General features: G+C 35.5%; 1 protein-coding gene across 1 annotated transcript in view; it reads right to left on the bottom strand.

Annotated features, from left to right (window-relative positions):
* Positions 1-23,825, bottom strand: part of PHIP (PHIP subunit of CUL4-Ring ligase complex) — a 112,223-nt gene that overhangs the window by 14,689 nt on the left and 73,709 nt on the right. Inside the window, exons 21-32 of the mRNA XM_084514881.1 lie at positions 19,848-19,988; positions 19,290-19,366; positions 18,346-18,577; positions 16,210-16,329; positions 12,496-12,603; positions 11,906-12,030; positions 11,651-11,733; positions 7,173-7,284; positions 6,898-6,959; positions 5,412-5,567; positions 3,736-3,856; positions 1,157-1,282 (exon numbers count right to left, since the gene is read on the bottom strand). Coding sequence (XP_084371007.1) covers positions 1,157-1,282; positions 3,736-3,856; positions 5,412-5,567; positions 6,898-6,959; positions 7,173-7,284; positions 11,651-11,733; positions 11,906-12,030; positions 12,496-12,603; positions 16,210-16,329; positions 18,346-18,577; positions 19,290-19,366; positions 19,848-19,988 — 1,463 coding nt within the window. The remainder of the gene's footprint in view (positions 1-1,156; positions 1,283-3,735; positions 3,857-5,411; positions 5,568-6,897; positions 6,960-7,172; positions 7,285-11,650; positions 11,734-11,905; positions 12,031-12,495; positions 12,604-16,209; positions 16,330-18,345; positions 18,578-19,289; positions 19,367-19,847; positions 19,989-23,825) is intronic.

Genomic DNA, 23,825 nt, shown 5'->3' with positions numbered 1-23,825 from the left:
GCTTCTAAGATACATAGTTAACTTTAGAGACTAACCCCTAGATAGTGAGAGATATCTAGATCTAATTTCACTCATTAAAACCATGGGGTTGTCCTTTGTTGGTCTAGGTAGTTAGAAACCTAACAAAATCTTTGCAAGCCTGGACTTTTTATGTATTACTAGTTCACTGAAATGAGTATACTAATTGGCATAAGCTATAGGCTGTTATTAAATAAGAATATCTACATGATGCATTAATTTTGGTAAGTCAATTAAAACCACACACTCAAAATTCCCAATCTGCTTAATTAATCAAAAAGATAAACTATGTTGGATAAAGATGTTAAAGAACAAAATTATTAACAGTGAAACCTTTCAGGTGCATATATGTTCCTAAAAGTGTATTTCACTAAAATTTTAATGTCTGAAACAATTAAGTATTTTTCACTGTTCAGCCAGTATCAGAAATCAATGGCATTAAAGATCTCAAAGATTTATGTACAGTTACATGTCTTAGATTTCCAAATACATAAGTCTAATGTTTTTAATGAGCACATTCAATGTTTTGCTCAACTAGTAACGTATCTTGCCATTTTTACAGAGTAGGAACAGCAGTGTTCGCTACCTACAAGCAAATCAAGACAACAGATGCAGTAGGCTCTTACAAACTTTACATCTGCTAATGTGTCATCTGAGAACTCTGAAATATTTCTCACAGATTCCATTTTTTATGGGCAGTAACAAAAAAAGAAAGTTTGAGATGAATATTTCTTTTGACTACAAAGCTTCCAATTTTAATTTTATCAACCACCATTTTCAGACTCATCCAGTTATAAATATTTTAGAATTAAATTCCCAGTTATATTAACACAGGCAGCATTAAAACTCAATACTAAAGCTCTTAACTTACCTGTAAATATTGTTCCATGAAGATACTAAGACACATTTTTTATTATTTAGCAAAAAGTCTATAAAATACACTTTTGAAATAAAATGCCAATCTATACTAGTCAATGTATTATAAAATTTCATCTGTTTTGCAATCTTGTCTACTCTTGTTTTGTAAACACAAACTTTCTTCTTTTCTGTCCCAACAGCAGACTTTAAAATTACTATTTCAAAAAGCCAAGTACCTTGGTAAGAGACAGAATAATAGTAGACCTATTAAGCAACTCACTTTATGAAGTGCAGCAGCAGATCTGTGACAAATTTGGCAGACTTGACAATAGGACTTCCAGGCTCATTAAATGTGCGAGTGTTATGTTCAATGTATCGGACTTCCCACATTAATGAAGAAAGTCGCCTGTGTATGAAAGAAGTGGAGAAGGGATGAGGAAAAGAAAGTATCAAAAAGATTACATTTCTGAAAATGTATCACAAAACAGGGGAAAAAGTATTCAATCATTCCTCTTTAAATCTTATTATCCCATTCATCACATTTTGACATTAAATCAGAAAATATACAGGCACAGACATACTGCCCTACATGACCAGCAGAAGGTAGCTTCCTCAGGCTCTTTTTATTAAAAAAAAATAAATTTATTAAATAAAAAGAAATTATTAAAAGTACAGATTTTTTTTCTGATAGGTAGACAAGACCAGCATTCCTCACATAGCTCTGATTTAATGACCTAACTACAGAATTGCCATAGCATTGTGAGAAACAATGCACATTCAAAGAAAAAATGAAAAAAATAAATCAATCTAAAAAAGATTTTCTATGTTCATACTGGCAAAACAAAACGAAAAGAAATGCCATACTTTAAATGCCGGGCTTTATAGACTGAAGTGGGAGATCATTTAACATATTTTAAGTAGCATAAACATTTAGATACCATTTTATCATTTTTATGGTCAAATGTTTAGTTCTATATGATGCCAGAAATGACAGGGAATCTTTTTTTTTTTTTTTTTTTTTTTTTTCTCCTGGTGTGCATTGTGTTTTTGTTTAAAAACAAAAACCATACAGGCAGCTACTTAAGACAACTCAAGTAATCTGAACAGTCCCCCCTACATAAGTTAAAGAAAAAAAAACAAAACACTAGAAAGCACAATACAAGGCAACTTGTACCTAACCATGCCTTGGCAATCCTAAAAACTAGTAAAAAGTGATTTACTGAAGAAGGTATGATAGTGACCAAAAATTGCTAATACTTTGTGATAAGTATTTTTGTGATAATTTGTGATAATACTTTTGTGTGATAAGAGGGGGGGGAAAAAAAAAAAAGAAAAAAAAGAGCTTGCCAGCTCTGACTGCAACACATTAGAGAAGTCCAAGATGAATTATATCTTACCACACAATTAGCATGGAACAAGATGTATGTGAATGATAACATGTAATATCCAGGTTTAATTTTGAAAATGAAAAGTGATTTTAATTTAGAATGCTATTTTCAGTTAGTACACTTGAAGTGCTACAAATAAACATTGAAATTTGGCTGAAAACATTATCCACTTGTATCCTACAAATGAAGTATTAGAGGGAAACTAATTTCCAAACCAGAAAGATTCCAAGATCCAAAGGAAACAGAAATATTTTAAAGGAGCATGCTCCTACACAGATAACATTTATTGCAAATAACATACAGCAATTGCAATTGTATTTTAGGAAAAGATCAAAAGTGTATCAAAAAGTTAAAACTTATTTTAAAACCATTTAAAATTTCAAGGCCAATTATTTAAGCAGCTATTTTCCATCTAATGTTTTATGCAAGTTTAAACAACAAACAAAAAAAGTCTATTAGGACTAAAACACTTTACATACGTGTGGTGGTTTTACCATGCTGGGCAGCTAAACACCACAACTGTTCTCTCACTCCCCCTCCTTAGATGTGGAGGGGAAGAAGTAAAGCAAAGAACAACTCACGGGTTGAGATAAGGATAATTTAATTAAAGGGAAATAATAATAATAATTAAAGAAAGATTATTATGAACTAAACAATTTAACTAAAGGGAAATAAAAAGGGAAAGGGGAAAAGGGAGTGGTAAAAGGGAAAGCGAAAAAAAAGGGAGGGAAACAAATAAAACAAATGAAGGCTATGTGGAAGTGCAGAGGAAAGAAATTACTCTCTACTTCCCACAAATGAGCGATGATTGACCACGTCCTTGAAGCAGGGCCTCAACGCACGTAGCCGGTGTTCGGGAGGAGGACCGACGTTTTCCCAACGAGAGCCCACCCCTCCTCTCTTCTTCCTGTTTCCACCTTTTATTGCTGAGTGTGACATCACATGGTATGGAATATCCCTTTGGTTGGTTTAGGTCAGCTGCCCTAGTGATGTTTCTCTTCTCACTTTTTGCCCACCCCCTAGGAGGGTTAGAGAGAGGCCCGATGCTGTGCTCGCACTGCTCAGCAGCAGACACAACACTGGTGTGATACCACTGCTGTTCCAGCTACAAGTGCAGAGCACAGCACTGTATGGGCTGCTGCAGGGAAAGTTAACATCCCAGCCAGATGGTTTCTCTTATTTAAAAAAAAAAAAAAAAAAGCCTTAAAAAGTGCACTGTTTTGCAATTTGCATCTGACATGGAGCGATTTGCATAATCAGGAATTTACACCACATAATTCTAAAATACATTTAGGAGAAGAGACATTCAATCCTTTTTAACACACCTTATAAGATAGAAACCTAGGTGAAGGATTAGACAAACAGAAAGAGCACACCTGTACCCATTTCCAAGTCAGGTATTATGAGATGAACAGCTACCAAAACCACAGTTGGCAGTATTTCACAGCAGTACCTGACACTTGAATCTAACCTGTAAAATCTGCTTTCCAGTCTTTGTTTAATGGTACTGAGGTCCGTGGGATATGCCACAACAGTGCAATACATTGGGTAAGCTTGAAGATCCACAGGTGCCACAAACGCAGATGCAATATCTAGACAGAAGTGAAAAGGAGTCAAAGTTATTATGTACCACAGAACAGTCCTTTTGGAGTCTCAAGAATTCCACCCCCCGCAGCACATGATTTTTTTCATGCTTGAAATGCAGGGCACTTTCCCAAAACCAACAACAATAACCGCTGTAGATATTCTGAATGTTATTTTGTGATATAAAAGTGCTTGCTGACGTGTATGCTGCAAGTACAGTCGCTGTAGTAAGTACCCATCCTGTTGTGCATGAAGCGCCACGCTCTTCAGAGACATGGCGAGTGCATGCAAAATATACGTGTTTGAAAAGTCAAATTAAATGTATAAATTATACATTACGAAGATATGCAATTCAGCATTATTATTTACAAGACAGGCTCATTTCATTTGGTTTTATACTGCCACTCTTCCAATTTCAAACAAGGCAATTCATTAAATTCTCACCATAAATGTCATCGTAGTATTTCAATCTCATTAAGATATGAGGAAAAATCACTCTCAAAATACAGTCTCCTGTCCCCTCCAAATAGCAAAGACGCCATCTCATACCAATCCACCACAATGCCAGAAGATTGCTGAGCAAGCTAAGTCTATGCACCTAAACATTTTTTTTCCTCCTGTGCTTAGAAGCATCATGCACGCTTAAACATGTCATTTTAACATTTTACACCTCAAGGGAAAATGCGTTAGTAGAAAAGCATCAAAAGCCTTTAAAAGTCTTCCTTGATTGTCTTTAAAAACAGAAAAATTGTTGATGCTAAACAGACTGCTCTTCTAAAAGCTGTTTACTTCCTCTTATGAATGTTCTAGCAACTGCTGCATTGGACCAGTATGTACCACATATGCTATAGTCAAATCCTAAACTAAGCAGTATGCCATACAATGTAACACAAAATGTAAAACTGTTACTCTTAGATGAGACAGTGAAAACAACCAAAGCTTCATTTTCTCATTTTTTTAATGTCATTCTGTAAATTTGGATGGGTTCACTATGTAGGTATTTTGTTTCTTTTGGAAGCAATAGGAAGCTTCTTACTAAGTGTGTCATGAAAGAAGTCATAATGTGGGATATTTAGATATTAGAAGTATTTCAATAATTTTCTGGGATTTGTGAAACCTGTCACTTTGAGTAATTCAAAATCATAAAAGTAATAATCTGTGACAACCTATATATATGTAATTTATGATTGCTGTTACCCAAGAACCAAGACTGGCAGCTTATCACAGAACATACAAGAGATTTGTGATTCAGCCTGTACTTCACAATGTCAAAATCAAGTAGTTGTTTTTATCAAGACCCAAACCCCTAGTGTATGTCAAATTATCTACCAAAAAAATATAGTTATCTTTGAAATTAAAGAGAAAGTGTAGGCTTTTATGTGTACTTACTATATGAAACATTTAAAATGTACTATGAGAAAGTTTTATTCCAGTTAATCAGGAAATTAAAGGTGTATTTTTTCACGACATAACAGTTACTGATATTGGTAATTTCAGAAGTATACGTGAGCATAGTCTGTAAAACATAACACAAAAATGTTTTCTATAATATTCAGAATTTACCCAGAGTCATGAGCTGGTTTATCCCTGCAATAATTCTGTCACACTCCTCGTCTCGTGTCCTGGAGCCCCATTCTCCATCCAGAGGTTTGTACAGCAGTGTTCTACGCTCATCATCTGTTAAAGGAACACTAGTTCCTAGTTCTTCTGGAAATACAGCTAGAACGTAACACGAAAACTAAATAAAATACAAATCTTTGTATCTGGTGAAATACATAGTCCATGTAACTAAGAAAAATCAATTCAAATATACATAACATCTTTCTACTAACCAAGAAAAATGCATAGTTCCTGATTTGCTCAAAAACATTTTTGACGCATTGAGAATCCCTTCTACTGTTGTATGTAAGATTTAAATCTTTATGATGCAATTTGGTGTACAAGTCCTCCATTAAACAAGATTTACTTTCTTCCAAATAGCTAACTGTAGAATTTATTTTAGAACCAACTAAGGTAATCCTTTATCATAACTGAAGTTCACGTTGCTTGTTTTTCTTAAAACCCTAAATTCTTGGTAATGTAACTAGGATTTGCGGTTGATGATTTTCAGATGGAATTTAAGATAATGGCTTTGATGTTAGACTGGTTTATTAACCAGTCTCCATTTAGTGGTTCTACACTGCCAGTTTTGTGAGGTCAAATGCTAAAAGCAGAGCTACTGAGCAAGCAAACTGAAACACCATCACCCTGGCATTCTTCAGGGCCTTCTGACTTTGACTAAATTCATAATGTAACAGAATGATGCACAGTGCTCCTCTAACTTTCTCTTTCTCTCTCTCTCTTTTTTTTTTTTTTTAAAGGAAGTGTAACAAAAATCAGTATTTATGGACACAGCAACAAATTCAGGTTCAGGTTCAGTTGTTTGCCTGTTCCAGTTACTTACTTTAGTCATGTTATCACACTAGCTTCTGTATTTGACTTGTAAGAGGTACTCATTAAAAGAAAGGTTGAAATGGAACAAAAACTTGAAATGTGCACAGCTTAAAAGAATAAAAAATATTTATGGTTTCTTGTACTCTGTACAATGCCTAACTGCAACAATTTCTGAACCAGACAGGCAGCAAATCCTACTATTATCAAACTCTCTCACTGGTGCATCTTGAGTCTTCAATGCATTGATTACCTGCCGGCAGGCTAACAGCTTGCAGAACAGTCAGCTTCCTTACAGCTGACATGGGCACAAGTCTATCTTCAAACCTGTCTAACTGTACAAGAAGTTAATTGCAACTGTATGCCATCTATTTTGAGGTCTTGTACCATTAGTGGCTAAATCTAACATATGTTTTGTTTGTCTAAGTATGGTTGTATGTCTTTCCTAAAGGAAAGATCAGTTTATTTATGTTAATACATATTTATTTTAATAATTCACAATGTTATTTAGATGCAACTGGTTGGTGGTACTCCACTCCTTAACTGGTGAAATCACACAACATTTTTTTACTTCTTCATAAAAACTCTTAAAGCAAATTAAATTATGAATGTACCATACCATTACTTGGTATCAGCTCCATGTCCCAAGGACTCATCTTCTCGGTATCCCCATTGTCCCAGCTTAAAAATAACCACATTTAAATTATCTACTAATACAGCTTAAACAAAGTAATTATTTAATATCTGTAGCATAACTTATTTATTTATTACAGAATATTAAAATAAACTGGTACAGTGAGATGCTTGATTGAATTTAATAAAAGGAAGTTGCTCAGTCAGTACTTCAAATGAAATATCTAATTAAAATAAAAGATTTTAGATAAGTTTGCTAACCAGACATTGTAGCACTGAAACAAGCTGTCAGGATAATCGGGCTGAAGAGGTTCCTGGCTTTCAATTGTTCCAAACCACCAAGCATCATCTATTACTGATCTGAAACGATCACCTAGGTAAGAACACAAAATAATTTCATCAATACAAGCTCCTTCCTTCCTCCTCCTCTGAAAAGCAGTTTTCAGATACATTCAGCTAGATCTTGAATACAGAAACCCCTTTAAACATTTGCAGCATCAACAGACAAATATGAATCATATTATTTAAAATAATAATAATAATAAATTCTGAATGCTGCCTTTAAACCTAAATGAAACAGTTAATAATTAGCATAGACAGAAGCAATTGATGATTTGCAAATATATCCACGTAACTTTTATATATGAATTTATTTCTTAATTTCATATAAAGGTGAAACATGCAAATGCTGTATCTTTAAAACTACAATCTACTTGCATTAAATACTACACACTATTTTAAAATAACTGCGCACTGACACCCCTGTACAGGGAATACATTTACATGCTGCTGAGCTCATCCTCCTTGGTTTCTGGTGTTCTTCAGCTGTGTGTATAAACAACTTCCAAACACAACTTAGACAATTATTCCCTTTACTAATGCAGGCAATATGACTGATACAAGAATCACATTTATTAATGCTTCTTCAAAAGGTTAGCAAAGTCACTTAGGATGATTTGAAATGGTTTTACTACTGCAAAGCATTCGTATAGCTGAGCAAAAAGGTCAGAAGTGTTATTAAAAAAAAAAGAGACATCCGAATATGTTACACACATCACCATAATTTCTAATATTTTCTGTAAAACGGGCTACAAAATTTAGAAACAATTTTTTTTAGTGAAACACTCAGTTAACTCAATCCAAGAACAAATGGAATTTAAATCTGAGATTCCAAGAACAGCATTTTTTTTTTTTTGGTTTCATGGGATTTGAAGACTATACATGTAGATACTTTATCACCTTCTGTAGGGTTTTTTTTCCCCAGTATTTCCACAAAAAAGGAAAAAACCCACAACATTCTGCTCAAGTGCTTGCTGAAGTTGTCTGAATTATTAACAACTATGTATATTCCCAAAATGTTCTCAAAATGTGTACTGATTATTTTTTTTTTAGTTTAATGGATTAGTTCCATTTATGTAATTCTAGGACAAATACAAAACTTCCACTAAGTCCTAGTTGTGCCAAATGCAATAGAACCAAGTCATTCATACCACAGATATCTTAAAAGCAAGATCAGAAATTTAAACAAGGGCTGATGATCTATTTTAAAGGAATAAATTAGTCCACAGAGCTCTTAAAGATCAGTCTCCCAAGCAGTTTTACAAAGAAATGTGAGTAGGCACAATTGTGAGTGCCTTTCCAGTGCTAAGCAGTTCAAAACCACTTAAAGGACTGCATACACCGGCGGTCAACTTTGGATTTCTCAAAAGCCAGAGCATTCCAGTGCTAAATAAGAATGCTAAAATAAGTGCATGTGAATGAAAACACTCACAGAACAGTCTCCTCAATCACCATCTCTCCAGTGACCTCTGTCATTTTATCCGTGGGATACTAGAAAGCCATCTATGTAGATATTAGATGGAAACTTCTAAGTAATGGAGGGATTTAGCATAATTTTCCAAAACTGAGTATCACCAGATGATATTAGCTTGGTGGAGATATAAAACATATGTTGAACTTAAAGTAGCTGATACATAAGAGACATGCATCACCTATCTTATATGTACACCTACCTTATATGTATAGCAAAAGCTCAAGGAATCCTATCAGAATAGGTTTTAGCCCAGATATTTGTATTCTAGTTGAACTATAAGACAATGATATGCAATAAATAGAATCTAAGTAGAAATAAGAACCCAAAACTCCTCAACCTTTAGAAGAATGCTCTTTTTAAAAGGATTCATACATTTAAAACACAGGGTCCCTTAGTATTAGAAACTATAAATGCTGCAGGTAAGTAAATATTCTTCCTCTTACCACCACCACCAAAAGTCTACCACAAAAACAAAACAAAACAAAAAACACAAAAAGCCCACCACCACCAAGGATCGTTAAGAGATCAATGTTTTAATGACTTAAAGTGGAGCCAGAAAATGTAATATTCAGCAACTCTCTAAAGAATAGCTCTAAAAATATTGATTTGCAGGCTAAGTGGCAGAAATCATAAAGGAATAAGAAATGATAATGACAGTGGTCCTGAGAAAACAAACCAGAACTGCATGGAACATTTATATATCGTATTCCACAGTGCAACAAAACAGGGCAGGGTTTGTTCCAAGTAAATAAGCATACACTAGTAAAGTATCAACAGTGTCAAGTAGAGACAAGGGTAGTGTTTCAGAAGATTCCTGGAAGAGCTGTAACAATTTTATCAGTGTTTTTGCTATCTCTGCTTTACCATTTCATACTGTCTCACAAAAGGAGACTATTTTACTGCTACTCTTACCACCCAGAAGAGGAACTGAACAATGAACACAGTTGTCAGAGTTACAACCTCTGTATTAGTGTTGACCTGAAACTCAAGTTATTTGCACTGAAAGCTTGATAAATGCTTCTGGTGCTTACAAAAATACTTTCTACACTTCAAGTTTCTGGAAATATACTTGACAGCCTAGGAAGGAGATGCTACCTGTGCTCATAACCTTGAGCCCTTGTTAGAAGGGCTAACAATTTAAGTTTCCTCCACTACTCCTGAATTTCTGTTAGGACAACTGACTTCTGGCTAGGCTGTTCACATATGAGGTATGGCACTCATTATTTTACTGCTGCCATAAACTTGTGGGAAAACATTTACATTGTGGCAGAGGAGAAGACCACAGATCCATACCTGTCAAGAAACAGCAAAGCATGGTGACATCTTTGTAGGTGTTAACCAAGCCTGACAATTAAGGGATCTTTCAGCTGTAATGATCTTTAAAGAGGAAATTGAGGGACATTTTCCTACTGATTCGGAAGCCTAAAATTTTTACTATATTCCCTATAGATCTGAAGGCTAGCTGTTCTTTTTGACAAGTTCATGTAAAGTACTAATAGGGCATTATGTAATTTATATATTGTCAATGCATACACACACTAAGCAAGGATGTCATGATGTGCAAAGGACAGGATATCAATTCATCTTTTCTGGCAGAAAAATCAGGTAAGAATCAATAAGAAAGAGCATCTAACATCCATCTGTGCCACTTCTTCAGGCTACTTAGTCACAATGAACTTAGGAGAGGACATCAAAAAGGAAATAATGCATATAGATGAAGGGATGCAGTGTATTTGCAGAAATATGTATTATACCAGTTCGTTCTGAACAGGCAATCAGATGTACCATCATGTTGTTACAATAAAATCCTCCACTCTTTTATATGATGCTTTGCCTGAAGCAGTAAAAAGTGCCACCAAGTCAGCTGCGTATATGCTAGTCACAGCTCATGAGTAGGAGAGCCGAAGGAATTGAATGTGTACATCAATCATTGCTAGTTTACAGAAGATGTGTTTAACACTGAGAATTTGAGAATTGGTTTAAAAAAAAAAAAAAAAAAAAAAAAAGTAGGCTATCAATATTTCACTTTCGGGAGCTTGTCACTACAAAATATACTGAGATACTAGAGAGGACTTAAAAGGTGGCTGTAATTCTACAAACATGGTATCAAAAACAGATTACTCTCTTAGGGGAACAGAACTCATGTTGAACTCTGAAGAATCAGTAATACTTGCTCAATCTTTTAAGTTTCAGCGACAATCTAAGGATGTTCTTAGGAATAAGAACATGAATTTCACGACCTCCTGAAAAAAACACACTTTAGAGAATCATTTTGCTGTACCGCACGTTTTTCTCCTCCTAGTTAGATTTCATTGTTAAAAGGTGATCTTTGCTACTGCACAGAAAAGATGACTAGGAAGCTGATCTGACTGGAGGACTTGCCTGTTATTAACATTCTCCAGTATACAATGCTTTACTCAAACAAGTCAAAAATAGATGGGAAAGGCATTTTCTTTGTGCAATCTAGAGAATATAAATATTAAATGCCTGATAAAGTGTTTCTGTATTTCCAGAAATAAGCAGGCCTGAAAAAACCTGGGGAAAAAAACTCTAGTAACAATGTAGTTTTAAGAGAGCTTTCAATCACAGATAGGATAAAGTAAATTATTAGTTTCCCATAAACACCTGAACATTATAATAAACACTGTATTTCTAAAAATTTATTCTTCATTCCTCCCTGCAAACACACAAGTGAGATTTATTTTTCTTTTACAAAACACATTTTATGTTTTGTTTACTTGCCTGTAGCTTCCGTCAAGGACAAAGCGGGACTCCACATCCAAATATGGCCAGAACTTTTCCTCCATTTCCATCATAGTATTAAGGATTTATTTACCATAACCTACTTTGTAATAACTTATCATGAAACCAGGGAGACATGTAAACACAAACCATTAAAAAGCCCAAACAAACTCACACAACTCACCTATATTCCATCGTCTATGTTTTGCATCATCAAACTGCTGCCTCAGAACTAGGAAATCTATGACATCTGGCATGTCATGGTACCTAATGACAACAGAACACAAAGCTAATAAGCAATACAATAGCAAGAGCAGGAAGTAAAGCATAATTCAACATTCTGAATTCAAAACTTCAAAAGCAAAAGTTCCAGTCATGACGTTGACTTTCAAAATAACCCAAAATTACAGAAAAGTAATTTGAATATACTAGTGCTTACTTCATGGTGAACGATCCTCCAGTTAGTTTACCCGTATCCGGGTCAAGAAAAGCTAGTTTAAGACAGCAGAGAGTAGGCAATCCCACTTCATACTTAATCCCAACTATCTTCATCAACTCTTGCTCCTGGAATCAACAAAATATTACATACCATCACGGAAGTTACGATGACTAGCAACTTTCTGAAACGTGAAAATATAGGTATACTGAAAATACCAGATTTTTGCCAAAACATGTCAAAATCAAATACTAGAAATTTAGTCTTTCAAACCAAGGTATTACTTTGTATTGTAACTTGTTTCAAAAATATGCTGCTATGAGATGTAACCAAATTAAAAATAAAATCGGCATAAACTGACCAAGCATGATTTTAGCATAACTTGCTAAAATGTTTCAAAGAAAAAGTACAGTTTAAGATCTTATTTCATTTGACAGTTAGGTTAACTTTTTCCCCTTCCATCTATCTAAAATATTAAGAGCACAGTATCAGAAATAATCTGCATTAAGAATCTTCATTAAGTTTGTTTTGTTAAGTTTCCAAACTTTTTTTTTACATTAAGATGCCGAACAAAAATGAAAAAGAAATCATACCCGTAATTCCATTTTATGCCATGGTTGTTTTTTGGGATTAATACTATATATTTTGTTCTTCTTAGCCATTACAACATATGCTTCATGACCTTGTCGGAAATAGTAGACCTAGGAATGAAATGGGATAGTTATCATAGAAGTTATGAAGACTTTTATAAGTAAAAATGCTAGTGAATTGCTGCCATGTAATGCATGTATTCTCTCTTTTACCATTTTTATCTTTGCTGTCTGTTTTTCCTGCATAAGTCACAGGTTCTCAAATAAAATTAAGTAGACAGTCAAAGCAGGTATCATAGAAACTTTCCCCTTTTACAGAAAAAAGTGGGGAAGGATACCATTTTCAATACGAGCAAAATATCCTAAAATGCAAAAACAGTGAAACGAACCAGTGAAACATGTGAAACCGGAACATCAATAGCAAAACCAAAACCAGCTATTAGTCATCACACTACAGCACAATTCAATGGCAGTAACATAAATCCCACTAATCCACCTGCTCACCACTGTAAGACAGCCCTAAGATGACAATCAACCATCCCTAAAATTGAGTTAATTGCATCTTTTTTGAACAAGATATATATTCTAAAAGGAAAATTCAACTACTGGCTATTCTACTGGTAAGATCTCGGTGTTCATTTCCATACCACCAAACAGCCTAACAAAGATGAGAACAAACCAAAAATAGACATTTCAAGTGCTTATGACAAATTTTTTCAAATCTATCCATTACAAACTTCCACAATTCAGGCATCTAGACTCTTCTTTGTTTTACAATGATCCTGATACCGCTTGGATGAGTGCTTTTGTTAAAAACCGCTATTGCAATAAAGAAGTAAGCCAAAAATCTTAAACTTACATTCAAGGAATGTTTGTGAAATGCAAAACTGAGCTTCTTCAAACTAACTAGAACAAAGATCTTATAAAGAGGTATCTGCTAAACATAGTGCACACCAAATAAAAATCCTCTAAAAAGGTCCGAAACCATAAACATGAGATTTCTACCAAGTAGGATGAAAGAAGAATAGCTTAAATGCAAAGGCCTAAAACAACAACAAAAAAAGAAGAGTAAACAGCCCTCTATAAGTTTTAAAATACATTTATAAAGACAAACACTAATATCTGTATTTCTACATGCTTCACAAAAATGTTCTATCATAAAATACTATAAAGAGTATCTGCCAAGTTTCTACATTAACTGTTACTGACTTTTCTTACTTTCATATAGCTTTTTTTTTTTTTTTTTTCTTTTAAATAGAGGACTCTTAAGCTTTACTTCACAACACAAACTCCTTATAACCTTGCTTTTCACGGTATTTGAAATGCATAATACCCAGAAAGCAAAAAAAGAGCACAGCAGCTACAGAAGGCATAGAAGTCAATGCACTGTCAGAACCTAAATGGCAGGAAGAGGAACTGAGGCTTCTAGGAGACTCCTCTAAAATAATACCAAGTTAAATTACACTTTCAACATTATGATAATTGTTTCCTACACCTTAATGGGTTGTTAAATAACAACAACAAAATCAGCTGAGTGGCTCAGGCTACAAATAGTTCCTTCTACATTTACTGTTTCTGCTAAACCTACAATAATGTATCGTTTACAAAAGCAGAATATTTTCCTTTGAAAACTGCTCCACGCACTGTGCCTTCCATCAAAACAACAACTCCGAAAGATGTCTGTGGAAAAAAAATACTTCATGCTCTTTTCCAGGAAATTGTATTTTTAATCTTGATCAAGATTTTGCTTCTGGATATTATTGGCAGTACCCAGACACAAATGTTCTTTATCGCGTTAAAAACAGAATATTACAAAGACCATGTACTGTACTTGGGTAATCAGCCAGGCAAAACTAGAGTCCCGTGTCTTTTGTATGTTTCCCCTATTCCTCAAGACACATGACAAAGGTCTTTAAATATTCAAAAAGGGCAAAGGGATGGTATGTGCTATTCTTATATACTCGGTATGCCTAAATATAGCACTACTATTGTTTCTTACTTGTTTGCACAGCTGTTAAGAGAACAAATTTGAAAACTCTCTCCTTCCAAATCTTACGAAATATATCAAACATCCCACCAAAACATTCCAAGCCCACGGGAGACTACTTCTCTCATCATATTTCTCTAATTAAACCTCTCTTTTATTTCTGTGGATCTCAAAAGTAACTTTCTAGTGAAAAGAGGCTATTCATCATCTTAAAGCAAATCCGTGAAAAGCAAACGACAGAGAGCATTTTAGACTAAGCAGCTTGATTACTAATGTATCCTCTATTGATGCAACTACTCTTGCTTTCTAGATGCAGCATACGAAATTTCCTGTTCACCAATATGAAGAATTTTTCAGCAAAAGAATGTAGCCTACTTAAATATTCCTAGTACAGAGTGCATAAGCTATTCAGCAGCTGCCAAACCAAACACCGGAGTTTATCTTACTAAACTGGGGTATCATGCCAAAGTCTCCTGGGTAATGTGGTACAGATAAATCCCTGGCTGCTTCACCGTATCCAGATGCTATCAGGCACCAAATATATTTGTTTAGATTTGATCTTTTGAGCAGCACAGTCTCCAAAACATGTTTATTTTCCTTGCTCACTAGTGATAACTTGCTTAGTTATGCTGCAAACTGGATCAGTGAGGTTGTCCACTAAAAACAAAAGCAAAACTTCTTGTACATGCAGCCACTGCTCTCCATTCAGTTTCTAAGGTGATACCAACAAATGGCTGCAGCTCAGGAGCAAATTAACCAACTTTGTCACCAAGTCAAGTACTTCTCCAACTATGTTCTAAAGATCTGAGCTATACAAGAACTCTGTTTAGTACCTCTGAAACATGTTGCTCCCTGAAGAGCCAACAGACTACACATTACAGCATAAGCCAGCTATTTCCTCTTATTTTAACCTGGGGGAATTTAGGAAACATGCACAGACTCTGGTGTTCAGTATTACTTTCTATTTGATACTTATTCATGAAATTCACTGTACTGTTCACATTTCACATATTCCAAAGTAGAAATTGGTGCGTGTCTATTTGCTATGGTATTCCGAGACATCTGAACCATGTTTACAACATGTTTTTAGTTTAGTTCATGTAAAATGGATATATACAAAATTATTCTTGTGGTTTTCTGACTTAAGAGACTAGTAGAAGTTATCTGGCATCAGCAATGTACGTGAAAAGGAACAGCATCAGAGCTTGTCTTCAGATTAAATTAAGTTTTTAAAAAACACCACCACCACCTTTTTCTTCCTCTCTTTTCTTTATAAAAAGGTTTAATTCCCAGTTTTTACTTCAAGTCCCAAAATGAAGTTCTCCAAACAATACTTGAATTCCTATTTGATTTCGTACGTATTCTTCGGGGTGCAAGATGCTCTACCACAAAGGCCTAGTCGTACTAGATAAAGCATCTCAGACAGCTTGTATAAGCGTGCCGTAAGTCACACACTGAATATAGTTCAAGAAGGAATGTTACTGTAACAGCACGGAAGAAAAAGGTCAAAGCAACATTGTGTGCAGAACATTTTTTAAGTATGGGAGAGACTATTGGAAGCAAATGCAAATTTTAGCCTGATCAAAGAATGTTTTGAAGAAAATCCAAAATATTCCAATAATAAATGGTATTAAATCTCTGGAAAAAAATGCAAAGATGAAGACAAAAAAAAAAAAAAAAGACAAAAACAAGCCAAAAGAAGGAAGAACACAGAGGAAAAACTACAATACCTCATCCCCCATCTGCGGTACAAATGGGCATCGGCGAGGAACAGTGTCTGTAATCCATGCTGAAGGCAGCCATTCTTCCAGTGTCAAACCATTTTCTGCCAGAACTCCTACGGCCAGCCTCTAAAGAAAATGCACACAGAAGATTAATATGAGAAAAAAATAACATTTGGGGCATTCCTATGTTTAGGAAGTGCTTTTTCAAAAATTGACTGCCATTCCTTTAATATATTTAAAGTAAAAAGGAACTTACTGTCAGTGTGAAAATAAATCTTAATTACAGCTTACAGTAACAATCTAAAGAACTAAGTTTTTTTTTTTTTTAAATAACAACCTTGTGCATTTACAGCTCATTCCCAGAAAACTAAAACTGAAATACATCATTCTTTTTAACCAGTTAGACAAAATATTGAAACACTACAGCAAATATTGTTAAATATGATCTAAAAAACTGCACGCACGCCTTCACTTTTAACCTTTTTGTATTCAGAAGCCATAATCACAAATTTGTATTTAGTAATACAAATTTAGATTCAGTAAGCAGAGAACAGTTTCTACAGTTATCTTTCCCATTCCTTCTCCTTATTAAAGGTATGTTTCAAACCTCCATCCCTCAAAGATAACAGGCAGCAAACAATCAAGCACCTCAGGAGGACTGGAAACTATTTTTGATCAGACTTGATCTAACTAGTGAGATAATATGTCTTAGGCTGAAAAAAAAGTCTAACTAGTGAGATAATCACATGGTTGCCTTGGCCCACAAGACACTGCAACTATACAGTTCCCTCCCATTAAGGAACTCTGTAAAATGGGGAGAAATAGATTAATGAGTGTACAGAGAGGTAAAGCATGTGAAAATGACCTGGATTAGGTAAATAAAAGTTTCTGCACAACCATCCAAGCGAGGTTGCTTTAGAATTCTTAACAGAACCTTGTATGTGTACAGAAAGCTACGTGGCCACTGACAGAAGACCACGCATGCCCAGAGTGCAAATAATGATAGTCCAGATTTCATTCCTGGGCACAAATTAAAACGTGGTTTCACCAGAATGGGGCCTACTTTGAGAGCACCACTGGAATTTATCACAGGACAAAGCATAAACACAATTAAAAACAACAACAGCAAAATCAAAACAGAACTGTTCCAGTGTAATAAATCACTGATAAAGAAACGTGTTATGGATTTTCAGGTTCAAACAGGGCTGTCTTATGAAAAAATGATGTAATATGTCAGAGCTAATACCATCTAGCTCATTGGTGAATTATGGGAAGGAGAAAATAAACAATCTTTTAACAAATTCCTCTGTTGCTATAATTTCACACATTAATCAGCAGTTTACAACCTTCATGAAGCCAAGCCTGAACTCAGGCAACCATAGTTAATAATCACATTCAATAAGAAAGAGACTAATCCCTGTGAATTTGTCTAGTAATTTCTGAAACTCTGCTAAATCCCTTACTAATCAGCTGCATAACCCGATTCCATACTCAGGTTTAGTTTTAGGTTTGGTTTTGGGGGGTAGGAGCAGAATGAGGAAAGGATCTTTTTTGAGTTTCATGCCTGTCATTGGAGGTTTCACTGCAACAAAATAAGGACGGAAATCATTCTGTATATATTTGTTTCTCAACAAGGCTTATAAAAGCTTTTATATCTCATCTCCCCAAACTCTCTCCCTGCCAGAGTAAGCATGTTTGAGTCTGCCCTACCACTGAAAAAAAGACCTGTACTCTATGCAAATATCACACATAATGGAATTGAAAAAAAAAAAAAAAAAAAAAGACATGATTGTTCAGTCTTAAAAAGAAGTTGGAATAAAGTGAGGAGACTGTCAAGTACAACTGAAAAAAAAAAAAAACAGGGACATGTTACACCAATACTTGGTATATCCCTATAAAAGGAATTTCTGGTCTGAGGTAGCATGGCTTTAAGGACATAAAAATGTCTTGCAAGTGAAATGCCTTATATTTAGAAAGCACATAATTAGAAGAATCTAAAATTTGACTTACAAGAGTCAGTAAAAACTAGTAAAAGACAAGTTTTCAAATTACACAATAATAAGCTACATACGTAACTGAATCATCTAACTTTGTCTAAGACAGTAAGAGTAAACATCCTTCAACATACGAAGTGCATCTAACCTTTTGTTTTCTCTCTTTGGGTTTCCTCTTCTTTGGTGATGTTGATGGTCCATCTTTCTCCTCACTGCCTTTCTTCCTTTCCTTTTTAATTTGCTTCTTTTGTTTTTCAGGTCCTTCTTCATCTTCTGAACTGCTTTCTGCTTTCTTTGTTTTAAGTTTAGGTATTTTCTTTGGTGGTTGCAGATTGATTCCTGCATCTGCTGTCCAGTCAGAATAATCACTGGAGTAGTCACTACGTATGACATGCAAAAGATATAAAGATATTAAAAAGCAGAAGATGAAAAGCTATTCAGAGAACATAAGTTTATATAATATGATCCAATCCAAGATTAGAGTTAACAGTCTAGGTAACTATAATTTGTTTAAAAACGTTTCCTAAAAACCTATATTCTAACTACAAATTAAATGGTAGTAAAACAAAAGCCTTGAAATCAATCAATCAATCTTGTAAGAAGCATCTTTTAGTATAACTAATGAACCTTAAATTCACTTGGTCAGTTCAAGATGATACATTTTAAAGCCTGGATATTGTTCTCATGACTTTTGGCTTTGAAGAACTTTGAAAAAATACTAGCAAAAAATATCTGCTCAGGAAGAAACAAAGAATGGGTTGAAACTACTTCAATCTTTGCTTTAATTTCAAACCAAGGGCCAGCAGAGGCAGTCACAAGAATGTACTATTGCAGGCCTGAAACATGCCTGCAAAGAAAACCATCCTGCAAAACTAATGGGAAATAATTCTGCTGCTGGCAAACAAGGGTGAAACATTTCCTGAATTTTAGAAAATCAATAATACAGATGAAAATGAAATCCTGAAAGTTTTAAGTTCCTTGTTGTCTTCTAAATGTACATGTTTTAGTTACTACTTAATTAATTGTTTACCAAGAAGACAAGAATATTTAACATTTATAAGCAGGACTTTGTAAGGTTATATTGTCACTTACCTAGAACTGCCATCACTATGCCATGCTCTTTCATCATCTTCTGATGTTCCACCACTGGCGACAACTGCTTCTCCTTCCTAAAAAAGTGTGGGGAGGAGAAGGAACGGGTAGGGAGAGGGAAAGACAATGCGTTTTCTTCAGAATTCAGAAATGATTCTAGGCTTTACATATCTTATAAACACAGCATTAGAAAAGTTTTACGTTGTTAAAAGACGTTTTAATGTGCAGATATTCACTTTAACAGACTAAATGAAAAAAATAAAGTATCTATACCTGGAGACATGCACAATGGAGAGCCACATTTTTTAACATATAGCCAGTGGAAACATAAGTGCTTCTCAATCTCCATTTAAAAAGGCTAGCTTACCTTTGGAAAAATTATTTCCAAATGTTTTTAATGTAGTACTTCTCCATCTTTTCAATTACTATCAAATAGAAATTGGGACAAACCTCAAATACTCATTTTAAGTTTAAATACTCTCAGTTTAATTAGCTGAAGCAGAAGCTTAACAAATAGAAAAGGAATTTATAAGACTGCTTTATGACTAAGGATCTTACATCTGAGGAACTGTGTCCATTTTCTAACTCTTCAGGAGGCCGTGCAGTTTCTTCTAATGCGTATCTTGTACGGTAATTGTGCTGGTTAGCTTGCTGTTTTTTTGAGTCACTAGTGTCTAGTAAATGATCATGAGAATGGTTCTGTGAAGACATGAAAATCAAAACAGATCATTTGTGAGCATACTATTTTACTAATACATAGAATTTTATTTAGCAGTAGTACTGGAGGAAGCAACTTTTGCAGTAGCAAAAGGATGCAAGTTTCAACATCAGAAAATTCAAAACAAGTCACAAGTCCACAACTAAAGCTGGTGAATAAAACACATGCATGAATACCTGAATATAAGCAACAAGTAGTTCAGTATATTCTGGACAAATTAAATTTTCTTCCCAAATATGAATAACAAATTTGTATCTTGAATCATTAATACTCATCATTCTCAACACGGTACATAGAGAGTTAACCAATAGGCTGCTAAGAGTTTGTAACAGCTCAAAATTACACTAATGAAAATGCCCAGCAGAAAGGGGACTCCTACAGAGAGCTCTAGCATGTGTCATATTGCATCTGAAGGGTCAGATCTGTTAGAAGAGAGAGACCATACATTAATGCATCCCTTGGTTACAGTCACCCCTGTATAACAAGAAATGGCCTTTAAATGGTAAGATGATCACAGAACAGTTCAAATGAATGCAAGTCAGTCGTAAAGAATCTGAGTTCTTATGAAGCTTAGAATATGTAATGTGAACACTTGCTCTTAATACATAAATGTAATGCTGTATTAGTCCCCCACCCTTATAAAAATTTAAGCATGATGATCTCAATTTCTGTTGTGTTTTTTTTTGGTATGCGTACTTGAACTTCGAACTTGGTCAGTCCCAGTGAAATAGCTTCTGTACTCTTCTGATGCTACACAAGGTGGTATGCTTCCCCAGTGCTCTAATTCTTCCAGAAGGGAAATCTCAGATATCTATTATTAAGTGTTAATATGGTTGAAAAAACAACACCAGAGATGAAGCAAGAAGAACTGGAACAGACCACAGAAAGGCGCTGATATTATCTGAGCATTCTAGTAGGATAAGTTGCTTGTACCTACTCCTCTTACATTTTTTCTTCTGGAGCAGTGAGATCTATTCTGTCCTAAATGATGAAAGTTGCTTTTCGTAATGTTAAATTTTCCCTCCAAGAACAAAAACTACTTTCTGTTGAAAACTGTAGTAAAGCTTGGTTAATAAGCTGTATCTAAGATTTGGTTTTCCTTAGCTGAATGCAGAAGACTGATAGTTAGAGCTCTTCTCCCACCATCCATGTTGAAAGACACACGCCTTTTTGAGGAATGAGTGCCCCTGTTCACCTCGGTAGATCTGTGCAATTACATTACTGGTTTCACCAAAGTGCATAGGACCAACACACATTGCCCTGTGCTCTCATAAGTGAGCTCTGAATTTCCTTTGTTCTGTCCAGTGAAAACTGGGGAAGTCACCAGCGTCTTCTTCCTGAGAAGCTGACAGTGCAGCTACTGGAAGACACTTCTATCAGGATTGCTCAAGTAATCAGTATTTCAAGATTGCCCAGACTTTTGAAACCTGGGGCATTCCTTCTGGATTCAAACTGGCAGCACATTGCAGATCTCCTCAAGCTGCTTTGACCTTACTCAGAACAGCTTTAAGGCAGCCCTAAGACCAGCTGCTGAGCCCACCACACGGTATGCTCTGCCCCCCGGCCTTCTGGGGCTGCTCACTTCTTGTCAAGCTCTCAAGATTGATTGCTGAAGCAGACAGGACAAAAAAAGCCAACATTACAACAACTTGCTTCTGCTACTTCCATAGAATAGTTGCTGGGAATCACTGCCTTTTTATAAAGCCCATCCAGCTCCTAGCATCATGAAATGCTGTGTGATGAAGCACAGGCAACACAAACGGGATCGCATAAACCCAATGAAACCAACCAGTCCAGTACTGCTTATAAGAGCAAGGATGCATTTTGCAGAAGCTGCATTACAACTACACTATTTTTTGTCTTCTTTCTAGAAATAAAGCTCCTAAAGATGTACACCCACACTTCTATTCATTATGTTTCTCAAATGGTTATTATAAATACAGCTTTACCCTACTTACACTGGAACTATGGATTCCCTGAAAAACTGAGGTGCTTTGCACAGCTGTTTGATTTTGGAAAGATTTCTTCTCTTTTGGCAGTTCAGAGGTTGACAAAAAGTAAGTAAATCACTCCTGCATGGAAGTGCCTATCAAAGCAAGTAACATCACTGCATACATATTGCATTGTGGCAATGCCAAAGCGTAACAGACTGCTTTGGGAAAGATACAGTATCAAAACAAGAATTTTAAAAAAATTGTTATCCATGACACAATCGCTGAAAGGTTGAGGTTGGAAGGCACCTTTGGAGCTGATCTTGTGCAGTGGCCCTGCTCAAGCAGGAAAGGGACCAAAAGGTATACATCTTTCGCATCTTGCCAAAAAACGTAACTTAACATCACTCCTACTCAACACAGCTTTGCCAAAACATGATTAGAAGCTGTAGGTCAGGCAAATTCTCATTTATTCAGTGGTTGTTGAGTGGCAGTAGGATAGAGTATGAAGGTCTGACTGGAAAGAGGAGGTATGATAAGCTTTTCTGGCAAAATGGGATCCATCACCAAACTCTGCAACAATGACTGAGGAAACACAACTGATAGGTTTCTTTTTTCAGTATATACCCTGAAGAAAGAGCTTGAAATTGCACTCTTAACTCTAATGGGAAGTTTGAAAATAAAGCCAAGATTACCTATGATTTGAGGCTCAATCATCACTGTCTCTGTATACTTTGATGAAGTCATACATGCTGACAAGTACCTTGTACCATATCCAAGGCTTCCATTCAATATTAGAGCACATCTATAGATACATTAGAAATTACAGCTGCTGTCAGAACAGTTTTTCTGTGAAATACAAGTAATGGTATTCCCTCTATTTGAAAGGGACAGATACGAATGTGTCATCTGGACGGAGCTGAGGGACTTAACACCATTTATGAAGGATCATTTGATACCCTGGAAACTCACTGGTATCTGAACAACTTCCACATTAGAGCACTGAATTCTTCTGTCCTTAAAACCCTTGAGTCTACCAGGAAGCACAGTTTTGCTGTGATTTTATACACGGTTACAGTAATTTTGAGAAGCTAAAGCTAGAAAAAAATCGTAGCATTTCTTCACCAGCAGGATCTCCTCTCTGAGAATTGTTCCTCTTTCCTCAACCTTTACTAGCAAGTCAAATCGCAGCAATCACAAGTGTGTGTCTGGTAACAGAACCTCAACATCAATAGATGCTCGTAGCCTCTTTGAGACAAAGAAATTAAATTCTGGTGTTTTTTTGGGGGTCTGTATATGATTTTCCCAACATTATGATTGAAACATTATGATGAAAAACATCAGTTTGCCAAATAGTCTACATAATTGCTTTAAGTACTGACTAGACAGGCTATTTAAATGCTTCTACCTAACCAGAACCAGTTCTCTGGAACTTAAATTTGTCCATAGTGAATGTCCATTCTTATTTTTCTGGAGAGAGATGTTTTCTTTACTGAAGTTGTCAATATAAAACTTTACCCAATCTTAACATTCTTCACTGAGTTCTCCCCTGGATGACAAATAAAATACCCCCAAGCTGTTAGTGCATAAAGCAGTTTTTATTTCACAGAACTCCAGAACGAGTGAGGTTGGCAGGGCCCTCTGGAGGCCATTGGCAACTGGGTTGGGACAATCCCAAGCACAAATCTAGGCTGGGTGGAGAACGGATTGAGAACAGTCCTGAGGAGAAGAACCTGGGGGTGCTGGTTCACGAGAAGCTCAACATGAGCTGGCAATGGGTGCTTGCAGCCCAGAAAGCCAACCTTATCCTGGGCTGCATCAAAGGTAGCGTGGCCAGCAGGGTGATTCTCCCCCTCTGCTCTCATGAGACCCCACCTGAGTGCATCC

This window comes from Aythya ferina, assembly GCF_964211825.1.
Source record: "Aythya ferina genome assembly, chromosome: 3".
Taxonomy (NCBI): domain Eukaryota; kingdom Metazoa; phylum Chordata; class Aves; order Anseriformes; family Anatidae; genus Aythya; species Aythya ferina.
Note: the sequence above shows the minus strand (reverse complement) of the source record. Positions and strands in the feature narration are given on the sequence as shown.